We start from the raw sequence: 27283 nt of genomic DNA on the forward strand, positions 1-27283 counted from the left end.
TACTGCATACTACAAATGTTTTTATTACAAATTTTCATTCAATACGCGACCACGTAGTTGGCTAGCAGCCAACTATTTCCATGCGTATTTGGCAACCAATCAGATTTAGGAGATATTCGGACGATTCTATTGACACAGGTAAACTATGTTAACTTAAGAAATTAGTGTCGCGATAATTAAAACCTACAACAATCAATATAATCTATAATTAATATCATATAACATTACATGTAATAAACGGTCATTGTTAATTAACAATCAAGAGCATTTCTATTTGACCTATATTTCGGACAACTTGTTATCCCCGTGAATGCAATGATCCGTTTACCAATAAACATTGTCAAATCTTACAACTTCTCATAGACAGAGAATCTGCTGAAGCAAACAGAAAACATGTGATAGTGAAAAGTGAGAAAGAGAGGACAAATTTAACAAAGAAATTATTTAATATTAATGGTGCAAAGAGTTGGACAACTGGCCCTTTTTAAACCAACAGTTGAGGATAGTATTGAGGGTTTTTATGGTGCTAGTAGATTATTCACATGTCGACCAAACGGAACATGCTTAAGTTCCTGACACACAAACTAAAATCTCAAACATTAAATGAAGTACAACCTTACACAGAAAAGGTAAGCCGTTAAATGTAATAAAGAAATTCTAACGTAGCTTAGTACATAGTGCAGATATCAACATTGTACAGTTTTTACATGTCATACCTTGTATGTGCACCTTTTTAAGTGCATTCTATAGAAGAAACCAGAAATTTGTTCAATGGTTGATGCAGTGGTCCCATAAAGAAGTGGGAACTGTTATTGTCTATTTGATACCCAAACTCTGTTCCTATAGTATAAGAAGAAAGGTCCACATGTTATTTTGTTACTAGTGGATGTTGAAAGCATGCATATGTACTGACTGAGACTAAGGATTTGTATAGTAGTCTTGCTGAGACATAAAATACATACTGTATTTATATGTCTCTGGTACTGAATTTAAGGAGCAGAACACCAATTAATAATTAAACTTATATGAATGATGACTTAATCCTGTATCTGCCCCTCTACCTTAAAGATTACAATTCTACTACTAGCAGCCAAGGAGGGATTCACCACTGACACTGACACACCTGTTTTCGTTTAGAAATGGCAACATTTGAATTTTGAGTTGACAATAACCTAACTTGGAAATTGTGAAAAGAAACATAATAATTTTAGAATTGTCAGGTAGACTAGTAAGTTCACAAATTAACAATTAAACATGTTTAATTTCAAATTCTGTCAATTGTTAAATTTTCTTTGTGAATGTGCGCATGTAGACGTTCAATCTTTAGAAAACTCGTTTCATATTTATAGTTAAATAATATTACTTTATGTAATGAAATTTAAATTTTGCTCCATTTTGATCACTGGTATTGAATCAGAATCTTATTAGGAGAGTAGCGAACACAGAAATATATGTTATCATATCATAGAACTGTTGAATACTAGATCAAACGGTGTAATAAGAAGCAGGTTTATTTATTTTTTACCTTCTTAATTTGCCCTGTCAATTTGAAAATGGACTGGAAATTGATTGAAAATATGGTTCTTTTTTCAAATTGTTATTTGGATGGATAGTTGTCTCATTGGCACTCACACCACATCTTCCTATATCTATTCTTTATTCATTTTAGTGCATTTTCCTCCCCAACCAGTTCTAAAGGGATGAAACAAATTTCCAATTGGAGACTTCGAAATGTGTGTGAACTTTCAAAAATGCTTAAAGGTTAAAAGCCTTTATCAAGTTTTATTTTACAAATGTAACTGTTAGTGTGCTAAATATTATTTAAAATGTCGTTTCTGTGGTGTACATGTACAATGTTTATGCAAATTAGAGAAATAATGAGAGTAAAGGGAATTACCATATTCAGTGTCATTGAACACAATTTGTAAAAATACAAATGAATGTACTTCACTTCTAAGGGCAGTTCTGATTATTGCAGACCCGTAGCACTTGTGGTTTTTCTGACATCACAGGTTACTAATATCTAATAGTTCAGTTATTTTCACTACAGTACAATTGCATTCACCAGACCAATATACATTAAAGAATATTGTTCAGCGAAGTCTTCTGATGTAATTCTTCTGTTTTGAAGTAAGAATCCTAAATGTCAAGACCAATTGAGAGCAATATATTTGTATATATTGAGGTGTATTGTGAATAGGGAGCCCTTGAATGCCTTGATGATGAAAATCTGGGACGAAAGAAATAACATGCAATTAATATTTTTTTGCAAATTTTGCTCTGGGTTTTCTGTCAATTTAATGAAAAACAATTAAAAATAAATGGAAATTTTAGATACTGAATAATACATGAATATGCATTGGTAACACTAGAAGTATGTAACATTAACAATGAAGGGAAGATGAGATAATTTTAAAGGATTAACTTTGTGGATTAAAGTTATTTCATTATTGTATTTATAAGACAATTTAATCCTTTCCACTGTTTATTTGGCATGCTTTAGATGTCATGATGCAATAAACAGGATGTTTCAGTGTAATCAGTGTGAAAGTTGCCATGAATTTCAATGCCAGTCACTACATAGATACATGTACATACATGTATGATGGCAGATGTTGATATAACATTACATTTAATGGCATGTCATGTTCACATTTTTCCTTTTTTTTTTTCTTTTTTTCTGTCACTCAGATTGTCCTTTTATTAACATTTACATTATTTGTGTATTATATATCCATAGATGTATTTTAAAATTGGTCATATTGAAAACTATTATTTACATGTACATATATTTTTCCTTTGATAATCATTCACATCACGGCAGTGTCTTTAACCAATTCATGTTTTTTTCTCAGATCATGTTTCTGTGAAATAAAAAATCATATTTTCCAGATTGCCCAGTTTTTCCAAGCTATTTTTGGCTGGTATTATCATGGCTGTATGGTCAATACTTGTAGTAACTCTTTTTGCCAACCTAGTTGTCTGCTTATCACAAAATATTTAAAACAGAGAAAAAAAAACAGATGGAATGGTTATACTCTCGATGTGTTTTGGTCCATTATGCAGAAATTAGAAGGGAAACCCCTACTGTTTTAATTTTATTGTTACTGAAATCACTGTGCTGATATTAAATCATGTCTTTGTATGATTTAATTGCCAAAACCTGCAAGTTTTGCTGATAAATGATTAGAATATTAAATGGTGCATGGAACATTGTATATACCAAGTCCATCTCAGAAAGTAATGTATTCTTTCAACAATGAAATTACTTGTAGACCCTGTCCTTTGATTGTGAAGTGGCGAATCAATGGTCAGTACATAGATTTTCTCAAACCTGGAATTAAATTCATACATTTTATTCATCAAAAGCGCTTTTCTGTCAGGATTTACTTTCATCAGAAATGCTCAAACCAAAATTTGAAAGCCAATATATCATGTTTAAGTACCAAAACACACGAAATGTTATTAGACCTAAACTGACCATATATTTGACCATATATAAAACAATGATAATCCCGTAGATGTCAGCTGACCATAGTTTCCAGTGCAAAGAAGTCATATAATTATAAGTAGATTATTTAAAGGATAAATGGCAGAACAAACAGTTTTTAATAACTCAATAGACGGAAATCAACAGGATAATTTTCTGCCTTGAAGCTAGTAATGAAATACACGAGATGAATCTGGAATTTCCTGACTTTAAGCTATGATTACGATATATAGCAATAATAATATCGTCATATTATTTTTACCAATTCTATAACAATCTGAAACCCTAGATGATATTTCTCCCTTATGATTTATTAATTTAGAAGCTAGGTATTTCTTAATCTTCTTATTTGTCAGATGAAATTGAATATTTTTTTCGTGTCACATCCTGGATTTCACGATTGGGTGGGCGGCATACCTGTTTTTATTTCTTTGACTTGAGTGCTGTTTTATCTTACCTGGTAATCATTGTCAATCAATTCAGGGAAAAGATAAAGGAAAGATTTTTTTTTGCATTTAAGTTGATAGATATAATTGTAGTATTTTTGAATTATGTAAGCTCTCTCGTAAATTAGTTTTTCGAAGATAAAATATCGTTACAAAATCATGCAGGGCTGTACGATATTTAGTTCCACCAATATTACAAAGGCATAAAACCATTTCAAATCCAGGAAATTCAGTGTGACTGAAAAATGATTTAGTTACTGTTATACTTAACGAAATTTAATTTACAAAATGTAAGACTTGGTGTATTTTGCTCTTAATTTCATTTTATTTAGTTCATTCTGATGCATGTGAAACTTGTATGTCCTTGCCTTGCCTGTCCCTGCCTAAGATGCCTGTCCCTTTTCTACATGAACATGATTATCCTATCATTCATTTTCATATTTTTAAAATGAAGTTTAAATACTTACAACTTCAAAGGTTATGCATGTACATGTACCGATTTTTCTACTTTTAAGAAGCCGTTAACTTAAAGATGTGCGTGAGTGAGGGATAATTTTTTTATTTTTATTTTTGTATAGGTTACTAAAGACAGAGCACTCTTTTAAATATCAAAATGATACTTATCTATACTAGATATCATTTGTTTTCTTCAAGGTTGAACAGAGCTAGTGATTTTCTTTATTTTGTTGAAAATTTTAGTGTTAGAAAGAATGTAAACAATATCTTGAGTACATGTAACTACATGTAAATCTGAAGAAAAACAACAATTGATTTTGTTTGGCCTACATGTATAATTGTATAATACTATAGTGGATGAGTCAGTATAGTAAAGCTCATATTAACCAACTTATAAATTGATCTAAGTATTTGCTATACTATAAAGTGTCAATAAACATTCACATAACCAAGGACGTACTTTTCAGTGTTATTATAAATCAATTACATAATATACATAACTTGTGCGTGAATGTCACATACATGTACTTATGTTTATAGACTTATTTGCACTGAAGGGTATTAAGCCATACATGTATAAGCTTCATATGATCAAAGATCTCTCTCGGAATAACCTTCTGCTGCATGCACCAATCTTTTATTTAATTTTTGACGTCAAATATTTGATTCAAAAGTTGAATATTTAGTATGACGTAAAATTGTGGGAACTTGGGGTGTTTAAAGTAAATGCTGACATATTTGCATACATAAGTGCAATTACGTCTATTTTGGACAGAGTCTCTGCAAATATCAAAGTAATCATTGTAAACAATGTATCCAGGAGTTTCTGTGATTATTAAGGAGAGTTTTTACCACATGGTTATGTCATGTACGTATGTGTGTTTTGAGGGCGAGAAGATACTGATTTTCTGTTTTTGAAATTGACCGCTTATTTTTTAATCTAAGATGACTGGAATGACTTCAGTTTTAAATAAATTACATGTAGTATAAATTGTACAACTCGTATATGTAATAAGAAAATCTAAAATTTAAAGAAAAGGCTTAAATTGGTGCATCAGGTTAGGCTGGTTGGACAAGTTGGACCAAAAAACTATTGACACCTATTTCCATGTGCGCAACACATTTTCTTGTATAAACTTGAATCAGTACATGGTGTAGAGGAACGGTGCAATGATAACAATATGTTCATCAATAAAAATAAAACAAAATATATGATTATTGGAACGAAACAAAGAGCAATGCCACATTACAATGAGAGTTGTTTAACTATTAACAATCAAGTGATACAATCTTCCACATGCGAAAGTCTTTTAGGCATTAAAATTGACCCTTCCCTCACATGGCCAAACCAAATTGATGTGATCTGCTCAAAAATATCATCTGGACTATATCTACTATTAAAGATTAAAAAAATTCTAAATCTAGACTGCAGAAAATTATTCTATAATGGTTATATCTTGCCCCTAATTGATTATTGTTGTATAGTGTGGAGTAGTTGTAGCAGTGAGGGTTTAAAAAGGATATTAAAATTACAAAAGAGGGCTGCTAGATTAATACTAGAAACAGACCCATTCGCTCCTTCTGCACCCTTATTCAAACACTTAAACTGGATGACAGTTGAACAGAGAATAAAATATCATAAGTTAGTGATGACATTTAAGTGCATTAAATGTGATGCCCCATCATATCTTACTAACAAGTTTCATTATGTTTCAGACAGAAATCCATACCCCTTGAGAAATGCTGTTCAAGGAAACCTCATACTCCCTAAACCAAAAACAGAATTGTTCAAAAAATCTTTTATGTATTCTGGACCATTCTTGTGGAATAATTTGCCAATACCGTTAAAAAATATTACAAATGTTAATTCTTTCAAATACAAAATAACAGATCATTTATTGAAATCAACCTACTGTATCAATAATATAAAAAACTGATCATGTCATCATGTTTATTTTTTTCATCACATTTTATCAAGTTGTATTGAACATTATTATCATACTTGACTTTTTATACTAATGTATGCAATGTATATGTTTGCATTTTGTTTGATTTCTCATGTCGAGGGCTTCAGGGAAGATTAGTTATATAGCTAACTGTGTAACCCTCTTAAAATAAAGTATTGTTGTTGTTGTTGTTCTAGATAATGCTGGATACCAAAGAATGTTACAGAAAGCCTGAAAAACATGTATCTTGGTAGCTTAAAAACCAATTCCTTTAGTTCTTATGAATTAAATCAAGGAAAAACATGGATTACTGATATTATATGATCAGATCAGGAAAAAACTAATAGATAACATAGATTTGATTTGAGGAAATAGTTATTTTGAAAGTTCTTTTATAAGAAAGAAAAGACAATTTTAATACATTTTAGACAAACCATCTACAAAATTGATCCCTTAAATTCAGGATCAGCATGAGAAACACAATACATGTACATGTACTTAAAATAATTTAGCTTATGAAAGTTTAATTTGAGTAACATGTACCTACCCTCGTAATTATATAAATCTTGAAACACCATACTTCAAATATTTAATGTTATATAGTGTAATTTAACTTACATGGACTTCCCTCCGGGCTCCCCCTCATAAATATTATCATACATTCTACTTTTGTTTATATTTTTTGGTTGAATTAAAGCTAAGTCAATTCTTTATACATGGTACATGTAGGTAAAAGAAATATTACCTCAAGAAAAATGTTAAAGACATTTTCATATATTATATACATATATAAAACATATAAAACATGATCTATCTAAAAGTTCATGCAAATGAAATTTATTTTTATATTAACCTTTGCTATTAACTGTCTTCGTAACCCAATATTGCTGCAACAATTTTAACCTTCTAATGTCATGAAGTATTGAAATATGCCCAATAATAGCAATTAAACTGATACAAATTAGATATTTCTGTCAAGACCCTATAAATAGCTATTGGTAGGGCTGCTATTTAACGCAATTGTTTTGGCTATCTTTGTCAACGTTTCCAATTACCATGCAGAATTTTTCCAATATATGCAGCAGCGTTTGAAATGATTTGTGCATCTGCTGTTTACATAGCCGGTAATAAGGTTTGAATGTGTGGGCAGTAATGCATCTGCAGTGCATCAGGTATTCTATCATAGTATGCATAAAGGAAAACATTTGTGAATATGGTGACAAATTCAAGCACTTCAGAGATGGCACACTGCCCTGCAGTACCAGGAACAATCTTTTTCAGTCATTATATCATTGATCAGTCCTTGAACCCTACTTAAAACATGTATGATGTACATTTATGATCAATACAGTTTGGTTTGGTCAACTTCCAATAGGGGAAAACTACAATATATACATATTATAAGTTACATGTATACATGGTTTTGCTACTAACCCCTACTGATTTGTAGTAAATTCCATAGAGGATGAGGCCAAATGCTGAATCTCATATGGACTTTATTTATCCTCTATGGTCTGTAGGGGTCAGTAGTGAACCGTATTAGAATTTATCGCCCGATTGCACCAAATTGTAGAAAACTGAGGAGCTTAAGAAAATTATCCTTGATATGCATGAAATATATACCACTGGCATTAAGCAATGAACAATCAATCATCAACACTTACTCCCAAGCAACTATGATAATTGCTGGTGTTTTGACTTGTCTCATCATCTGTTTCCCCTTTAAATATTGAAGGTATTCCATCAAATTCCTCATATTTGCGATTAAAAAGAATCAATTTATATAGCTAACTGTGTCATGTGTGTAACCCTCTTAAAATAATGTATTGTTGTTGTTGTTTAAATACTTAATTTACTGATAATTCCTTATAAGAATTTGGAGCCTGCACTGTATTAAGCCCCTAATATCAGTACTATACCCCAAGGCTCTTGAACATCATCCATATTTCAGCTCTATACAATGTACCAGTATTATGTTTAGTACATGTATCACCAGTAGCAATAATAGAATTAGAACTGGCAACAGTCCAAGTCGTAAATAAAATTATTTCTTCATGGAGGAATTTACAATGTGTATCTGATACAGATAAAAAAAACTTGATGACTGTTTAATTTGAGTAGCAGCATGTTCAGTTTGACCTTAATATAACCTTTTGGACAAAAAGTGGACAAAGGAAATAGTATATATCTAGATTTTTCAATTTTGTAAATCACTCTGAAATTTGTTTTTAGTTTGAACTTCTAATCTTTGATAGTGACAATCCCTATCAGTTTTCTGTGGTTTTACTACTTTGCCAAATTAAGATAATAAAAAGAAAAAACCCACACAAACATATATTTGTACTTTAATTGTTTATTTAGTACATGTATGTATATTTATCAGACTTGACTTGCAAAAACTTGATATTGATGGTCATCAATGGTCATGGTAAGAAATGGTACAATTTAAATCAGCCCAGAACTAAGACCTTTTCGATGGGGGTAGCAAATTTTCTTAGGTGAGAAATTTAAGGGATGTCTGGCTTCCAAACTAAGTTTAGGGATGAGGAAATTTATCTCTGATTGTGTTTAATGATTCTGAAGGTGGTGCAATTTAACCCCTTGCAAACATGATGGGGCAATAGTACATGTATATACCACATTTTTGTAAAAGTTCCTTAAAGTTTTAATTCAATTTGTATATTTTTACAGGAAGATGATGATCGAGACTCAGGTACAGAATCGGACGAAGAAAACGAAGAGGATATTTTAGAAGCAGGTAAGAAAAGGGAAGATAATTTTGTATTTTATAGGAAAGGGGAGATCATATTTTATTATATAGGAAAGGGGAGATAATGTTGTATATAATAGGAAAGAGGAGATAATATTGTATAAAATAGGAAAGTGGAGATAATACTGTATAAAAAGGAAAGGGGAAATGATATTTTATATACAGTGTAACCTCAGTTATCTGACACTTTTGGGGACCAGAAAAAATGTCTGATCAAGCAGCGTGTCAGAATACTCAGGTTTTTTATCCAAGGATAATAATAATAATAGTAATAAATTCTTTATTTAAAGAGGGTAAACTCAGTTAGTTACAATAAACTAATCTTCCCTGAGGCCCTCACAGGCATATATTTTGGGATCAGAAAGATGTGTCGGTTGAAGCAGGATGTTGAAATAGTTGGGCGTCATATCAGATAGGTTACACTGTAATAGGAAAGAAACAGTCTGATAAAACCAGCCCCCACTACCCACTTGCGTTTGTAACTATTACAAACGCAGTTACAAACACAAGTAGTTATTAGGGGCTGCTTTTCATCTGACTGGGAAAGGAACAGCTTCTTTTCATTAATATTTACACTTTTTTAGCTGATTTTGCTCATAATAACCCTTTGAAGTCATGCAACAATCGCTTTCCAATTACCAGATTAAAATGTATTTATCTGTGATGCAATATTTGTGGGAACTTGTGTGACTTTAAATAATTCAAACAAATTTGCATACAGGTGTAAATATGTCTGTTGTTCACTTTATCTACACAATTTGTTTTTATCTCCATACTTTAAGTTATAGAATAAATTTAAATTAGTTTTAACTGCAGCTAAGTGAATTATATCATTTTTCACTGTCCTGGAGAGAGCAAAACTGTTAGCCTTATTGCCCAACCTACAGAGAAAATATATCATTTCTTTTCTTTCATTATGAAACTTTCACATACATTACATATTGCAAAGTGTTTAGCTTTCATATGTGTTCAATATTTTTACAAATATGTAGTTTATTTTGAGTGGGCAGTGATTCTGTTGAAATAACAATATACATTGTACACCTGAACTGTGGGTGTAAACTATGATTAAATGATACATTTTCTATAATCATTATGATAAATTTATGGTGTATATAAAATGTGATGTGGATGTCTTCCTTCCAACTTTTGTATCTGCTTCGAATTCTGTTCCTAAACTTTGTTTCTTTAACTTTATTTCTTGACTTTATATGATTTAGCGATTTGTACCAACAAACACAGAAATTCTTTCTTTTTTTCTTTTCATGTGCATTTTTCGTTAAATTTAAGTTGACAACAATGTGCAAATAGAGCATATACATTTTGCACTTTTTTGATACATAACATGCAATATATAACCCCAAAATATCATACATTTGTACAATGCTAATCATTTATAAACATTAGATATATATCAGAATTTAATGGTGAACTTTCTTAAAATTGGATGCAAAATGATTTACATAATGATGTTTTCTTAAATTGATTGATGTAACGAAATGAAGAAAATATAATGAATTACTTTATTCTGACAAACATTTTGACAAATAAAAGCTGTATTGACTTCTCTAATGAACATGCAATGCTTAATTGATTGCAGTCAGGTGTTATGTTTGTAAGTACAGCCATTAAATTAGACTTTATTATAAGAATTATGGGTAAAAGTCATTGTTGTAGGGCATTGATGTCAAGCCCACTTATCCCTCCTTTTCCTCAACAGACGGATATTGAATCTGAAATCAACATGTAAAGATAATGGTCCAAGCTCATGGTTGACAGAATTAAAGTGCTCTGACTTTTAATGAGCGGGGACAAAATGAAGCTGTGTGGCCTTAGGGCATTTTTCTAAAAAATCACATCTGTTATATATTTGTCATTCCGTATAAAGAATTGTATTGAGATTTTGTTAAAAATCAGTCGTTAACTGATTAAAAATTAATGTTCAATAACGGTTTTATTGTCTAGTATAAAATTACCTGACAAACAGGTTATTGAGTGAAAAGGGGAGGTAATGATGGCATGACACGCTAGGATTTGACCCCAGTCTTTGTCCTTGCTACTGACCGAAGTGATACAATGAACCTGCACAGTTATATCAATTAGCCGTATGATCAATACATTCTACAGCTATGCAGTCAATACACTTGTATGGTGATATCTTGGCCTGATAATAATTAAATGTGTCAGCAAAATTAACCTTCACAGTACTAGTCAGAACAAATTTTTCCGTCATAAAGAAATTCGTTAAAAATCAGTAAAAATTCTTGAATACTGATGTACATGTATACATGAACAGTGAACTTTGTTGATAATAATTAAAGGTGACAGCAAATTAACCTACACAGTTAGAAGAAATACATGTATACATGACCAGTTAAAACCCTGTTGATATCTTGGCCATATGATAATTAAATGTGTCAGCAAAATTAACCTCCACAGTCAGAACAAATTTTGCCCTCATATCTTAGGAAAGAAATCTTTTAAATTAGTAACAATTCTTGAATACATGTACATGTATGCATGAACAGTGAACTTTGTTGATAATAATTAAAGGTGTCAGCAAAATTAACCTTCACAGTTAGAAAATTTTTCGGCATACCTTATTGGGAAAGAATTCTTTTAAAATTAAAAAAGGAGAGAAAAATTGTTAAATACATAATACAGTGAACCCTGTCTTTATATGTACCCTTTAGACCAAAACATAATCAGAGAATACAGTTGTTTTGTTTACACATCTAAAATTACACATGTAAACAATGTAGTGAAAGTAACAGTACTTATAAATGTGATTTATAAAAATCTAATGTAAAAATCATTGCATATCTTGTAACAATATTCTCCTGGTTCTGCTCGATTCTGTTTTATTATGTTATATTTTGTTTTTTTGGACCAAAAAATGTATATCTAGTTCAAGTTTTGAAGTAAATTTTGATTCTTGTGTGAAGATCCATTCATTGTTGTTGATCAGGTTTCTCTTCAATATGCATTATGAATGTGTGCTTTAATCTAAGAGAAACAGTGCTAGCTTCTTATTATTTTCTTTTTCATGGTGTAAACAAAAATACTGAGGAGATTACTCACAACCTTTGTGACCTAGGACGTTAAAAATCTGATTAAGCATCTTGGTTTACTATAAAGTAGATATTACATACTCTCATAATCAAGTTATCAGTCTGATACATGTCCTATATGCAGGTAATATTTGCCATTTGACCCTTAATAATCAGCCATCAATCAATATACATGTATTACAACCAGTTGCATTGAGTGTGTAGGCAAAGGTAATATCTTTGGTTAGCTTGCTTACTAGCTAAACCATAAAGTCATTATTATTTCAAAGTAGTCTAGTCCTTACCTAATGACTTCACTGTTCAGCTAGCAAGCAAGCTTTTTAACCAAAGATATTGCCTTTACCAACACACTCAATGCAATCGGCTGTAATGTACAAATATATTTAGTAAAATGACATTTATTCAAATATTTTTGTTTTCAGATGAATTTAATAATAACAAATGTAGACGATCATTACCAATACCCGTAAACCAGAATTCAACAACAGTATGGGGGTCAACACATGAAATCAGTGAGCATAATTTGGACAGAATAAGTTGTACGTCTGACTACAACTTGGACAGTATTAGTTGTACGTCTGACTATGAAAGACAAAGTTTAGACTTTGAGCATCATAGCTCAGAAGAGGAATTAGAAATTCTTCACAAGGAATTCGTAGCGGAAAAACGAAAACGTTTACAACCAAATCGACATTGTGATAGTGCGTCAGACGAAGAAGTGAAAGAATTCATGTTACAACCTCAGCCCATCAATTTCAGCTCTTCCCCACCAAAAGTTGTTCACACACAAATTACTCCTGTAACAGTTATGACGATATCGTCACGGAAACGACATCGTCAAAATACTACCTCTGATTCTTCACCTATGGACTCTTCTCTTCATCGACCTTCTCTGGATTTTGAAAAAATGCAGGTACTAATGAAATTACATATAAGTAAATTTAGAATCTTGTTGGAGATCTTGCTCCCTAATATACTTCAAAGCCATACTGACTGGCGCCAGTGATGTTTCTTTGTCTTATTCTGCTTCAATTATATCTGTATCTATATTTGTTCTGCCAATATATGCACACCTTCAGTTTCAAGTTGAAATATCTAAGCGCCTGAATAGATAATAAAAGTCAGTACGTTATACAAATATGTCAATATACGCCTTCACTAGTATCACACATATAAAATTAAAGTCGTACTTAAAAAATCTATTTAGAAACTGATTTTATGTTTTATTGGTAAGACCTCATATATATGTATATGTGTAATACTAGTGATACTTTATAATAACATTTATAACAACATTCTCGTAAACAATTTGTTTATTTGAAAACAAGGCAATACATGGAACTTGTTACATTTTAATTTACAAAAAAATAACAACAAAAAAAGGTATTTTTATGGTGAAGAATTAAACTCATTAAAAGTCATTAAGTGACAACTGCCACCAGATTTTACAAGTTTGTTTTGGTTCTATATTTGTTTATAGATCTGATGTAATTTGAGGAATTATATTTAAGTCAGTTAAAACATGTATGTTTTACATATCCTGTCTATTTTTATTATTTTGTATTTTGTCTATGTATGGCCTTGGCTTATATAATTAATGAATTATCAAACGATAAAATCCCTGTTATTTTAAGGAGGTGACTGTTAACAATGTGGCATATTTGTTGCTTTTTAGAAAATGATAATAGAAACAATTATTATAACTTATAAGTCTTTTAATTTTGAGACTACACAAATTTGATGTTCAATAGGCAAAGTTAAAAACTCTGCAGCTTTTTTAACTGACTTTGCTAGCAAATATTTCTATCCATATGGTCATAGTCTTTTTTTTTTACTATTTGTATTTGTTTATTAGCTAAACTGTAGTTTTGGTTCTGAAAATGCATGTAATACTTGCCACTGGACATTAAGAAAACAATCAATCAATACTGTACTTAAAAGTGGGGCTAAAAAGTCCTCATGTACCATTGTCTATCAAAGAAGTTGATTTTCTCATTTTAGGATAGAATATTGTATTGATTTGATTTAAGCATTGCCTTGGTTTTCAAATTACTTTACCTCCCCCAAACAAAGAGAATGCAGGAAACATTCATTATTTAGATATGAATGTTTCCGTTCTCTTTGTTTGGAGGAGGTAAAGTGAGATAGGTACAAATTACAAGTAACTACCTCTTTATTTATGTAGATAAATAAATGTTGCCCTTGGGCCTCAAAGGAAGTTGATAAATTTAGAAGTATATGCAACGTCAGTTATAAATAACTGTAAAAGGCTTGAGTGGGTGGTATGTAAATGTTTGAATGACCTTGGCGAGATTTCTTTTACATACCATAAGATCAGCAACAAACTTTGATAGATATCCTTATGTAGGAGTATTAATTTAGTACACAATACCTTCTTATTGGATATTATTGATTCCAAACTTGAATCATTGCCAGTTTTTACATTAGTCAATTCTCAGCTCTAATTTACAGATTTTTTTCCTAGGCAGTTGTCAATACTTGAGAACCAGTGACATCCGTTTTATCACTTGCTTTGTCCATCATTGGAGATAAAAGTCTCCGGTCATTATGTCTTAATTAAAGGCAGTGTGTCACCTGAAGGCAGCCTGACTCTGTTACTATAAATAGATTTCTTTGTTGTGTCACAGTAGATGACATTTTTTTATTTGGGGGATAAAGAAAATATTGGTTAAAATTGACTTGCACATTATCTTTTTATGGGATATTCATTTACTCTAATATGTATATATATATGTAGTTGTTAGATTTAACCATTTTTTTTTCAAATGCACATTTTATTCAGTTCTGGAAGGTCTTGCTGCTATATCTTACCAAAAAGAAGAGTTCTCTGACTTCCAATATAAAAAAGAAGATGTGGTATGATTGCCAATGAGACAACTATCCACAAAAGACCAAAATGACACAGACATTAACAACTATAGATCACCGTACGGCCTTCAACAATGAGCAAAGCCCATACCGCATAGTCAGGTATAAAAGGCCCCGCCTCTATTTTGTTAAGTTTGATGTGTTTAATCAGTAACTTGAGAATAAGAACGGAAAAACTATGTCTTTTTTTTTAAATTTTGTCTAGGGATTTGGATTAGTTAGCATGCCTCTCTCTGCAATCAGCTACATTTAAAAAATAAAAACATAAAAAAAGTATGAAAGTCCGCTTTGATCTTCTATGGTGGTCTTTATAAAGAAGGATGATTTCTCCAGCCTTTGGGAAATAGTTATATCACATTTATAAATTACAAATAATCTTAATTGTTTCCTGTACAAAACAAAAAAGTAACTCAATATTTCTTACATTTCTCAAATAGTTATGTTTATTTTGCTGATATAGTATAGATTATTACTTTACTTTGTAAACAAAAAAATGAAATATTTAGTTTGCTGTACATGTACATTGTTCTATGTAAAAATGAAAAAAAGACAGCCACGTTTTCTTTCACTTATAAAACAAGTATATATATCTAAGCTAACAAAGTGTAAAATACTCGTAATAAAAAATATAGGGCATACATGTACTACTCAAGATATCGAGTATTTTACACTTTGTGACACTGACTGCTTCATAGATGTAGAAAGGGATAAACTGTTTCAACCCGGTTTGTCTGCATGTCCCTCAGTGAAGAGTTTGGCAGATCTTCTTTTCTTCAGCCTTCCTGTTGACCGAATGCTGAATGTGGGTATAAGTAGTGAGCAATCGCTCACAGTATTGCTCGCAGTTCTTCTTCTTAAGTGTTGTGTGAAACTTGGTGATTAAGGGAGATAACACTCTGAATTTGGACCGTTTCATATAATATGCATTGAATTAATATATATATTAGAGTAAAGAGAGATATTAATTTCAGAGTGTATCCTCTACGATCACTAGACTAACATTCACTGTGTAAAATCACTACAATTGACATGTAATGAATAATTTGATCAACTTTTGCGTTTTGTATTTCAACTTTCCCAAGGTTGCAATCTAATGTTGTTGCTAGAATTAGAAACTCTACCGGTTTTAATATCTTTAATATCTTTGAACATGCCTTATTAAGTCCTTGGCATTGGGAACACAGCCGGTAAAATTGCAGTTGAAGTGGTTCTTTAATTTTTTCTATGTTTGATGTATGGCTTTCCTGGGTAAAATAAAAATTGATTTTTCTGTTTCGAAATAGTTTTATTATCAAACATTGTTCCAAGATTGATTGATTAAGACTAGTTAATCTTTTCAACGAGTTTATGTCCTTCTGACCTTTTTTGTAGAGGAAGCAAAAGAAGTCTTAAAAATTCTATTCTTGATGGTTCGGTAAACAATCGAAAAAAATCAGAATGTCTTATTGTAAATATAGAATTATATCAGCTTATATCAATAAGTGCAGAAACATGTCAAAGATACTACCGTAGGCTTATAATTTGTTACGCCAAAAACAGGTTCTGTCTGCATTAGACTCATCAATGGCTTTGAATCAAAATAGTTTGAGGTCAAAATCAATATGTACATTCTCATCATGTTTAAGGAAGTTTTATTTCAATTATAATGAAATTAATTGTGGTCTTAAAGGAAAGTAGTTGCGGACTGTTATTCTAATGGTCTTTCTGAAATGTTTGTAATTTGCAGACTCTATTGTTTGTGAAAGTCAGAATAAACTCATCATAGATACCAGGACTAAATTTAGTATATACGCCAGACGCGCATTTCGTCTACAAAAGACTCATCAGTGACCCTCGAATCTAAAAAAGTTAAAAAGGCCAAATAAAGTACGAAGTTGAAGAGCATTGAGAACCAAAATTCCTAAAAGTTTTGCCAAATACAGCTAAGGTGATCTATGCCTGAGGTAGAAAAGCCTTAGTAATTCAAAAAATTCAAAAATTTGTAAATAGTAAATTTATAAATATAACCATATCAATGACAATTCATGTCAGCACAAAAAGTGCAGACTACTGGGCTTGCGACTGGGCTTGTAAAAGTCAGAAATGAGCACAGGGCCACAGGGCTTAATTTCCATAGCTAATGTTGAGGTTATTATATGCAATTTGTTGAGATTTTAATGTTTTCATGGGTTGTTTTCTCATTGTTATATACCCCAGCTGGTCTATTGTTTTTCACAATGATCTGGTTGATATTGATTTTCTTCCCAAATTTGGACCAAAAATGACAAGTCAAATTGAAAAATCAGTGGAAGGCCAACATGAGTTTTAATGATTTATACATGATGCTATTTCCAGAAGAAATAATATTTTCTATTAAATATGAAAGTCATAATACTCTGATAATTAATATATTGTTATATGTCTATATACACATTAATTTCATGGCCTGTACAATGTACAAACATTGAAAGAGGCCATATATATTAGCAATGCAAAATATGACTTCTTTTTCAGTTGTTAAATTTTTATCTTCAGAAAAATGCAGTTAAAAAACAGTGTACTCATGGCTTAGGTAGAGCAAAAATTGTTAAGATCAAGGTAAGTTCAATATGTCTGTAGTCAAATTATTACGAAACCAAAGAGTATGCATTTCCATTAATCCTGGCTATGTTCAACAGAATGAACAAAAATGATGTTTTGCTCTCTGCATGTACATGTATGTGTACTGACTCTTTGTTGCTGTGGGTTCAACAGAGCTAATTCACCTGAGACATAGATTGCATGTACTGTGACTATGGTCAAAGACAAAATCTCAGAGTATTATGTACAAAATGGAACAATTTATATGTAACAGAATGTATTACACACATGGAAAAAGTTGTGTTGAAATGATCGCAACTTTTTTAAAACATAAAATTCATGTCTATATCATATGGATTCCACATGAAAATATTCATGCTTTATAAAAAAAAAATTATTCTTTTTTATATGATCATCAAAGTAAGAAAAATCTATATTCAGTTCACAATGATGTAAACATCAGTACTTTAAACCTTTGAAATGCAATAACTGAAAAAAAAACTACCATAAAAAACAGGCAACGTTGTGTCTTCTCTTTATATTGATGTTTGATTGAAGATACTATATATATATATATATCATGTATATTACGCTATTGTTTTTGACTTTGGACATGAAAATTGAATTGATAGGTTGTTGAAAAAAAAGAAAATATATTGGTATGGTATATAAAGGGATTTTTTAATATTAAGTTATTCTAGATCTATCTTTGATCATTTAGCTGAAGAATGTTGAACACTTGTATGGTAATATGGGCAGGTTCGGTTTGTTTTTTAAATGTCTTGTTTGTATGATTTATACGATAATTAAGTTTTATGGATGGTTTCGTCGGAGTGTAGAAGAACTTGGTCATTGAACTTATTCACCTACCGTGGAGGGCAACGTCGAAGTCAACGTCGAAGTCAACAAATACTTGTATCTAACGGTACTTTAAAATGACAAATACATCGTGGAATATTAATATAAATCAATTGGGGAAAGGAAACAAACATACTTTGGGTATAATATCGGGAAATGGTGTGAAAGGAACTGAAATAAGTGTTTTTTTTCATTTCATACTTGTTTAACAAATTTGTCAAATAAGCAAAAAATAAAATTTAAAAAAAATCTCCATCAAGTTCATAACAATGAAAATTAAACTAATTTGACATGAGTTTGTTTTCAGATTGTTGTATGAAGTTATGAACAATGAAATGCTTAGTAGGAAAGAGGGCTATTGTTTAAAAAAAAAATCAAATGTGAAAATATGAAATTTATGTTTTCTAGTAGAAGGAGGTTGCAGTATAATATCTTTGCATAGACAATTCTGTGAGTGTCTTTAAAGAATAAAATATTAAATGGCAGTTGCCTTGGATGACGTTTAGTAATCACAATATTTGTTGGCAGGAGATTTTGAATACATGTATTATTAGGAAGAAAGTATAAAATTGAATATTAACATCAGTAATTGAATCCCATTGTTCACTAGAAAAATCCATTGGGATTTTCATGATGAGAAAATACTGTATAAACGTACATATTCAAGATGTCACAAATGGAAAAAAAAAACGTAGACAAATAAAAATGGTCAATATGTAATACTTAATGTTTTGAAACATGCTTTGAATTTTAATTGGATGACATATGTCGGTGACATGCCAGAGGGTAAAAATAACTGGAAAATTTCTATAGAGTTATGCAAGTGTAAGAATTAATCTTTGATGCTAGTTCAACAAATATAAAAAGAGGAAAAATGTTTTATTAATACGATTTTTAACTTACAAATATTTTATTAAAAAATTGTTCATACATGTAAATAGATTAGTGTTATATTGATTAATTAGAGTAAAGCGAGTGTAAAATTTCATTTTTGATGCCAGTTCAACAAATATAAATAGGAAAATGGTTTATTGATATGATTATTAACTTACAAATATTATATTAAAGAATTGTTCATACATGTAAATAGATTACAATTATATTGATTTAAAGTATTGTTCATGAGTTTACAGAGAACTGCACAGCTTAAGTCATCTTCCACCTGCCTACTTAGGCAGTGAACTTCTGCTCGATCAAAAGTTTACTCAGATTTTGGTAAAACATTTGAATACTTAACTTATTCTTCCTATGTGCAACTTTGATGATGCAAGAAAAAATAAGTAAAAATCATATTATTCCCGAAATGTCCAAATTTTTCCCATAACAGGGGGGGTGAAGGGCACCCCAATGCTCCCTTAATTTATCTATGGGTTTTTAAAACATGAAGAAGATAGGAGAGTTTTCTCTTTTATAAACACCATCCAGACCTTCATGATAGTATCACCCAATAATTACCAGCATTCACTGTGAAAATTCACTACCAAGAGTGAGTCAGTGAGTGACCTTTAAAGAAATGACCTTGTGTGGAATGTATTCCAATAAAGACCATGTTGGTGTTAATTTTACTGGCATCAGATATTTAGCCTTCATGGCAGTTTGTTTTATTAGTAAGAGAAGTATAGCTGTCTTTCACGAAAAAAAAATCTTGATCTCTGGTAAAATTGTTCTGCCAAAGGTGAAAGTAAAAAAAATATGTACCCGTACATGTCAATTCAAAACATTCATTATGTTAGATGGTTTATCAATACTTTTATATATGAATTACATAGAAAAAATAATTTGAACTCCCATTGCTGTTGAGAAACAATTATTTTAGTGCTCATAAAAAAAATAGAAATTATCACTCAAGTTGTCTCAATGCAAGACCCCTTCTCTCACAGACATCAAATTGGTGCCATGAAAATTGTGAAGAAATAAAGAGTAGTGCGAAACAAAAGACGTGTAGGCATGTGCTGTTAAATGTATTTAAAGACTCCTTTAAATTTGTTTTCATTTATAATAAAACCCTTGGAACGTTATTAAAATTTCTACATGAAATTTTAATTTAAATTGTTTACCGACACAGCAGTATAAGATTGTGTGGGTTTACCCTTGTCAGTCAAGTATTTCAAGAGAAGATTAATATCGTAAAAATAAACGGACCTTTATCGCACAAATAGTGTTAAGAGTTTTTGTTTTACATATATTGATACAATGTATGTGCTACTCAGTGATATCAAATAGTTAAGAATTAACCTTTGTCCCTCTTGACAGTGGACTGATAGAAAATATGGGGTATATACATGTATGTCAATGACACACACTGTCACACACAAAAGAAAACATCATTTTGGGGTTGTCATACTTTCTTGTTGCTTTTTCTGCCCTTTCAGATTGCCAAGCTGGTTAAATATAGCTCTGTGTTGAAGACCTATAATGGTTTACTTTTACAAATTTAGACTTGGATGGAGAATTGTCTCATTGGCACTCATACCACATTTTCTTATATGTATTGGCCAATCAACAGTTACATTGCTTATTTTGAAGACTTCTGTTTGAAAGATAAAAAGAAAACAAAAGACCATGCATGTTTATTACCTAGTTGGAATTGTTAAGTTAGAGTTCAAACCAATTTTGGCGTATGTGGTTCCACTGTGGAAAAAGCATTTTTGCAGGTCATATTCTAAGCCTTTTGACACATTTAAAAGCAGAAACCAGTCTTAATATTGGCCATTGAGTGGTAGTCATGAGGAATTGTTGAATTTACATGTTAAATGGAATTTGAAACTTTTCATGTCAGCTTAACAGGTTTAAGTTTCAACATTTCTGCATAATTGTACATTAAGTCTGAAATGAATACATTGTTTTGTAGTATGCATTTGATAGGGACTCCCAAAGTACCTGTATGCAAAAATCTTACAAAGAATTATTTGTTTGAAAAATGTACATGGTTAGCAGAGAGAGAGATTTATAAAGATGAGAAGATGGAGAGAGTGAAAGATTACATACATGTACATGTATATAGTATAGGTTTATACAGTGTATATATATTAGACCTTAATGCAGTGAACAGATTAACTACATGTACATGTATCCTGGGGATAGAAAGATCAAGGTACATGTAATTATAGAATTGAGTATGTTTAAAGCATACATGTTAACACCAGTATACATTAGAAGAAACCCTTTCATACCAATACATCTACATTTGGAGAGAGAGAGAAATTAAGATATCAGTCCATGTCATGAATGTAGAGGAGACCCTTTCATACCAATACATGTGTACTTGGAGAGAGAGATTTAGATACCAGTCCATGTAGTGAATGTAGAGGAGACCCTTTCATACCAATACATGTGTACTTGGAGAGAGAGATTTAGATACCAGTTCATGTGTGGATTATAGCATGTCACTCAATAATAATAGATTGTTTAAGTATTAGACACTTTTACCCCACAGATTTTCTCTATATTGATCATATTATTCTTTGCTTTGTTTAGAACCAGAGATCATTCTTACTTTTACTTATGGTACATGGTTATATAAATATTTTCTAATCTCCTTTAGACCTTGGGTCAATATATAAAAAAATATCAGGTGTTTGTTTACATTCGGTAAAAGATAGTTGGAAATTTTCCCATGTCACCTTGATCGGACTGATACCTTAACTGATACCAGTTTGATAATGTCCGATATGGATTCAATCAGTGAAGTGGTTTATGGAGTGCAGTTAGGATTAGAATTTTTGATAAAATTCAATAATTTGATAAAAATTTAATGTTACAGTAGTGAGATAAAAACATGATGTAGTATTTAAATAAGATGGTGACCTAATTTCTTATAAGTATTGATAAAATTCAGTACTTTCCTTTATCTATTCTTGGTCTCAAGTTTTTTACTTTTGTTGCATCATGTTTAGGACACCTTTTATTGACTGTATTCTATATTTGCAGAAAAATATGATAAAAATGATAAACTTTATGCAAATTATCTTTAGACAAACCTATAAAAAAAACCCAGTAATATGATAAAAATATTGAATTGGTTGCCAGATGAAGATTATCAATTTATACAATTATATTATTGACAGTCATACATATACATGTACATATCATGTATTTCAAGTTTTTAGAAAATCGAATTCAGAAAAAATGTTTTTGTTTTTAAGTTCAATAGTTTGGTATAATTCAATATGCATTGTTGCAGTTGAAAGATGAGATGATTATTTCAATGCATTTAAATTACCTCATTACCAAATTTTTTCAATATTTTGATAAAATTCAATTTTCCTAATGATTATTTAAGACTGTAAAAATCCTCTTAATTGATAAAAGTATCCGGTTTGTTTGAAAAGTTTACACAATTTGAATCATTTAATATGTGCTGTGTAAAAGAGAAACAGCATGATTTGTATAGATTTATGAAATTTATGACAGTTGCATCGGCAGTTTTTTGTTCCTTCCATTTAGGCTTGCTGTTTCTGGCCTTGGTGGTGTCAAAACTTATTTAAGTTTGTAATTTTGTCAATTTGAAAGGGAACCACTAATGGTAAATTAAGTCAATGATATCTTGTAGGGCAGTTTTACATAACTAATCATGGCACATCACATTACCATTAAGATTAATGGGGCCCTAATGACTGAAACTTTAATATGTTTTGCAGGCCTAGGTGAGGCATATGTCTGTGTCAACAGTTAACCAATTTCAAATATTCTTTAAGGTGATAGACCGAGATTGCACTTGTATGCAGTGTTTGCCAATAATGGTAAAGGGATTCCAAATTTAGAAGGGGAGGAATTTTATTTGATGTTTGATATCAAGGTCATAGGTTAAATCATCTGATTGGGTGCTTATAGCTTTTGTGGTGCACCATATGCTTCTATTCTTGACAATACAATAATGCATATGTGTAATTTACAAAATCCTATTTTTAGACCCTTATTTGATTTGATTGATATAATTTAACTATTGGTAATAATTTAAAAGGATCTTTTGTATATATATATGTCATTGCGAAATGTACAATTTGAGAAAAAAGAAAAATAATTATCATATGGAGACAATAAATAGAATGATATACATTTAGTAATTATACTACATGTCAAGTCTATCTGTACTGTTTGATATAATTAAATAAGAGGAGAGAATAAGTTCTATATCTAACATTAACCTATGATTATTTTCTAGTAAAACATGTTCTGTACCTTTCCAGTGGTGTTACATTGACAATAATAGCAATGGCTGTAATTAGATTTTTTTTCTAGATTTGTCTGAATTGTACTGTTATTATTATTTGTCACGGTAGTATCTTACACTTTGACTCCTCTGGGGACAGATAATTTTATACAGAAATATTTTTTAATCTTCTCCTGTGCAAGTAACAATAGCGGACAGAAACTGTTATCAACGGAAATTAATGACAGCTTGGTTCAAGCAGCCTTCAGGCTAGGAAGGTATATGAATAATGAAACTCCTGATTTTGGCTTTGTAAAACTGCATAGTAATCGTCAGTCATTAATTTCATATAAAGTCGTCAGTGTATAGGGGCCTACTTTAATTAGAATGTAAATTGCAGTTTGCTGAGTATCTGCAGCTGTCCCTAGGTTCAATAGTCTTCTGTTTCCATACTATTGTTATTAATTGTATAATGTACGATGGTCCCAGAGGATCGCTTTTGTCACTAATTGTGTAATGTATTATGGTCTCAGCAGTCGACACTTTTGTTACCACTGTAACTTTAGTTATGTATGACAACACTTTAATGTATTTATCACCCTATAGTACTATTACAAATCTATTCTTCAAAAAATGCAATAAAAATCAGAATATTAAATGAAGCACTTGAAAACTTTTAACTTTAATATCACCTTTATATAAATAGTCCTGCTTTCAAAATAGTACTATCGTAGCGTGAAATCAAATACCTTATCCAAATAACGTTTCACATTGCCATCGGCCTTTTATCTAGACTTCAAACTATTATTACGTTATTTCCATATTCAGTAGATAAATTAAAAAACAACTTGTCGGTGAACTTTTAGAAATATTTCGAAAACAAGAAAGTTATGTATAGAAGTATGGGCTAAATAAGAGAACTACGTTTTATATCGGTTTACAAATATTTAGATAAGTTTACTATAGCATTGTTACACTATTTGATAGAAAGCCAAGTTTAGTAGGATAAATGCCAAGGCTGAAGGAAAGGCTGATTCAACAATTACAAAAATATTATTTTATCTTTCTCTGAATGTTAAGGTTAGATAATTCCATTTCAAAACTATTATTTATAGTTTTGTTGTTTACATGTGCAACAGGTATTTGTTTGAAATTCTTGAAATCTTCATTTCATTCGGTTCCTGCATGAGAATTGTGCAGCTATCATGTTTAGAATTTTCGGCCAAATGAAAAACAAGTCAAATGGTGCGAAAATGTGCTCTTTTGCATGCAAACCAAACATATACTATTAAAATGTTGTGGAATATTAGTTCTTACAAGAATAATACACTCTAACCATCGAAATAGTATTTTTTTCCTTGCCAATTAACATGATTAATGAAACAAGAATTTGTTTAGAATGGATGAGCTCCTATATGTAAATTTCTCACTTCACGGAAAGTACAGTAGGCTTATTTATAAAGCTAGCTGAGCATGTAGCACAATATGTTTCTTTTTTTCACAAACTAAATGTTATTGCATTTGAGATTTTTTTTGATAACACATTCCCTAATTCAAAGGATAAATACATTTGTTTTCTTTGTTTTTTTCTGATGAACTGAACAAACCAATATTGTAGCCTTTGTAAAGTAGTATTAATTGTATTTTCCTTTTCAGTCAAGCAAGCATATGAAACAAATGGTCTTTTTTAATCAAGACATCTTGTTCCAAGGGTAATATCCATAAGGTTGCCAGGATGATAATATCAATATAAAAAACCCAATGGTGTAGAATTTAATCTACGTTCGTGCAAGTCCTTGCCAGTTGTATTAGCTCTAAATCTCTTTTTTTCTAAATGAAGCAGGCCAGCCGAACAAAATAAAGTTCTTTTTCAATAAGGAAGATCTATTGGAATAGTTAATACTCTTTGTCATTTAACCAGTAAAGGGAAAAACCAATGATGTATATTCTGATCTGTTCCTGATCGGTAATACTAATTATGTTTTGCTTGGTCAATGAAGTCATTTATAAGACAGTGAAAAAAAATCGTTGCTATTAGCCATTTGTACTCAGAGTGTTAGATTAAAACTTGTGTTATAGAATCTGATAGTTTTTTTGCCAGTGACAATTTTAGGCAGGTTATAATATGCATTATCAGGAATAGTCATCAATGAAGGGGGCAACCTCAGTAAACAATATTGCTATGAAAATGATCAGGTGATGGTTAAGACTGCCTTTAGGTGTGAAAAGGGTAGGCAAAACGTAATTTAAGATCAAAATGAGATTTGCATATTTATACCTTGTACTTTATATTTGAATGTATGTCCTCCTCCTCTTTATGAATGTATATTCAATCTTCAATCACCTGATTTATTTTTGTTTTGAATATTTCTTTAATAAAATTCATATCTCCTCTAAGCCATTTTTGGGCTTTCAAAAAGTGTTTTATCATCAACTATAGATCTAGTAGCAAATATTTCATGCCTATATCACAGTGTAGATACTATTCTGTACGCTATCCGGAAGTCGCGATTTTCGAAGCGAGAACTTTTTTGATCACATTTTAAATTTGATGGATATACTGAATTAAACGGAAAGTTGATCATCTGAACATTGCTTAATGATTAAATCAGCGACATCAATATTCTCAAATGGTTTAGAAATAAATTCAGCACATTCATTATTCGTATCTTTGCCTTAATCAAGAGATTTTCAAGTGCATCACTAAGGAAAATCAGTCGGTGAACCTAAAAACAAGATTTTTACCGTCTTAGTGTACAAATTAATTTATGAACCAGACTTAATTAACTTAATGAAGTAGATTTCAAGTGGGGGTAAAAGTTTCAACCAGATCTTTGAAGCCAGAAATAAGAAATTTACACTTGTTTGAATTTCTCACTGTACGATCAGTCTCGCTTGTATATTTTGAAACTGTATGATCAGTCTTTATTTCACTGTATTCTAGTGGTGATTTCAAAATTATATACGATACATTAGAAGGTGGCATTTTTCTAAATAACACAAATATATTTCAATAAATTCACATCCTAAAAACTTATGAAACATGTTTTAGCTGGATAGGATGTACTCGACTTACTACATGAAGTATAAGGATGTTTAAATGTTGCTAAAATAAAAAGTAGGTTTGTTTTATATATAAGTTTCAGAAATGTCCTCCGTTATACTTAAAATTGTACAAACACACAGATTTAATTGTTATATAAAGATGCATGTATTTACACACATTCGAGGCCGTACTGGAGCCTATAATTGATCACAGTTCCTTCAATTTGTTTTGGATTTAGAGCTGTCTCTTTGATACTCTATTGTACTTCTGTTCCACATTTCTTCTTAACAGGTGACAACAGTTCCGAAGAAATATTACATACATTAAGTGAGTGCTTCACATTGTGGAATTGTGATTGTATTGTCCTTCTTAAGAGAGTTCGCTTCTCAGTTTCAAAGTAATTAACTTTTCAAATCACTAGTTTATATTGATAGGGGATTAATATAGGAATCCAAAGAGCAAAAAAATATATAGGTCACCGTGCTTGTTTCGATATATTAGCCATTGAAATTTTTGCCGGAAAATGTTCTCTCTTGACTTTTCATATAGCTTTATCATTAACAAGTTTATGTCCCCAAAAACTATTTAAGGAATGACTGT

General features: G+C 30.8%; 1 protein-coding gene across 3 annotated transcripts in view; it reads left to right on the forward strand.

The window, feature by feature from the left end:
* The first annotated feature begins 305 nt into the window (after positions 1–305).
* The window catches only part of LOC143069415 (uncharacterized), a 48178-nt gene continuing 21200 nt past the window's right edge, over positions 306–27283 (forward strand). The window contains exons 1-4 of one of the 3 annotated variants that reach the window (XM_076244029.1): positions 306–629; positions 9030–9096; positions 12602–13092; positions 17562–17645. In XM_076244029.1, coding sequence (XP_076100144.1) covers positions 543–629; positions 9030–9096; positions 12602–13092; positions 17562–17645 — 729 coding nt within the window. In that variant the 5' untranslated portion in view covers positions 306–542. The remainder of the gene's footprint in view (positions 630–9029; positions 9097–12601; positions 13093–17561; positions 17646–27283) is intronic. The other 2 variants (XM_076244030.1, XM_076244032.1) reach the window with 2 other exon arrangements.

The sequence above is a fragment of the Mytilus galloprovincialis genome, chromosome 3 (assembly GCF_965363235.1).
Source record: "Mytilus galloprovincialis chromosome 3, xbMytGall1.hap1.1, whole genome shotgun sequence".
Classification (NCBI taxonomy): Eukaryota; Metazoa; Mollusca; class Bivalvia; order Mytilida; family Mytilidae; genus Mytilus; species Mytilus galloprovincialis.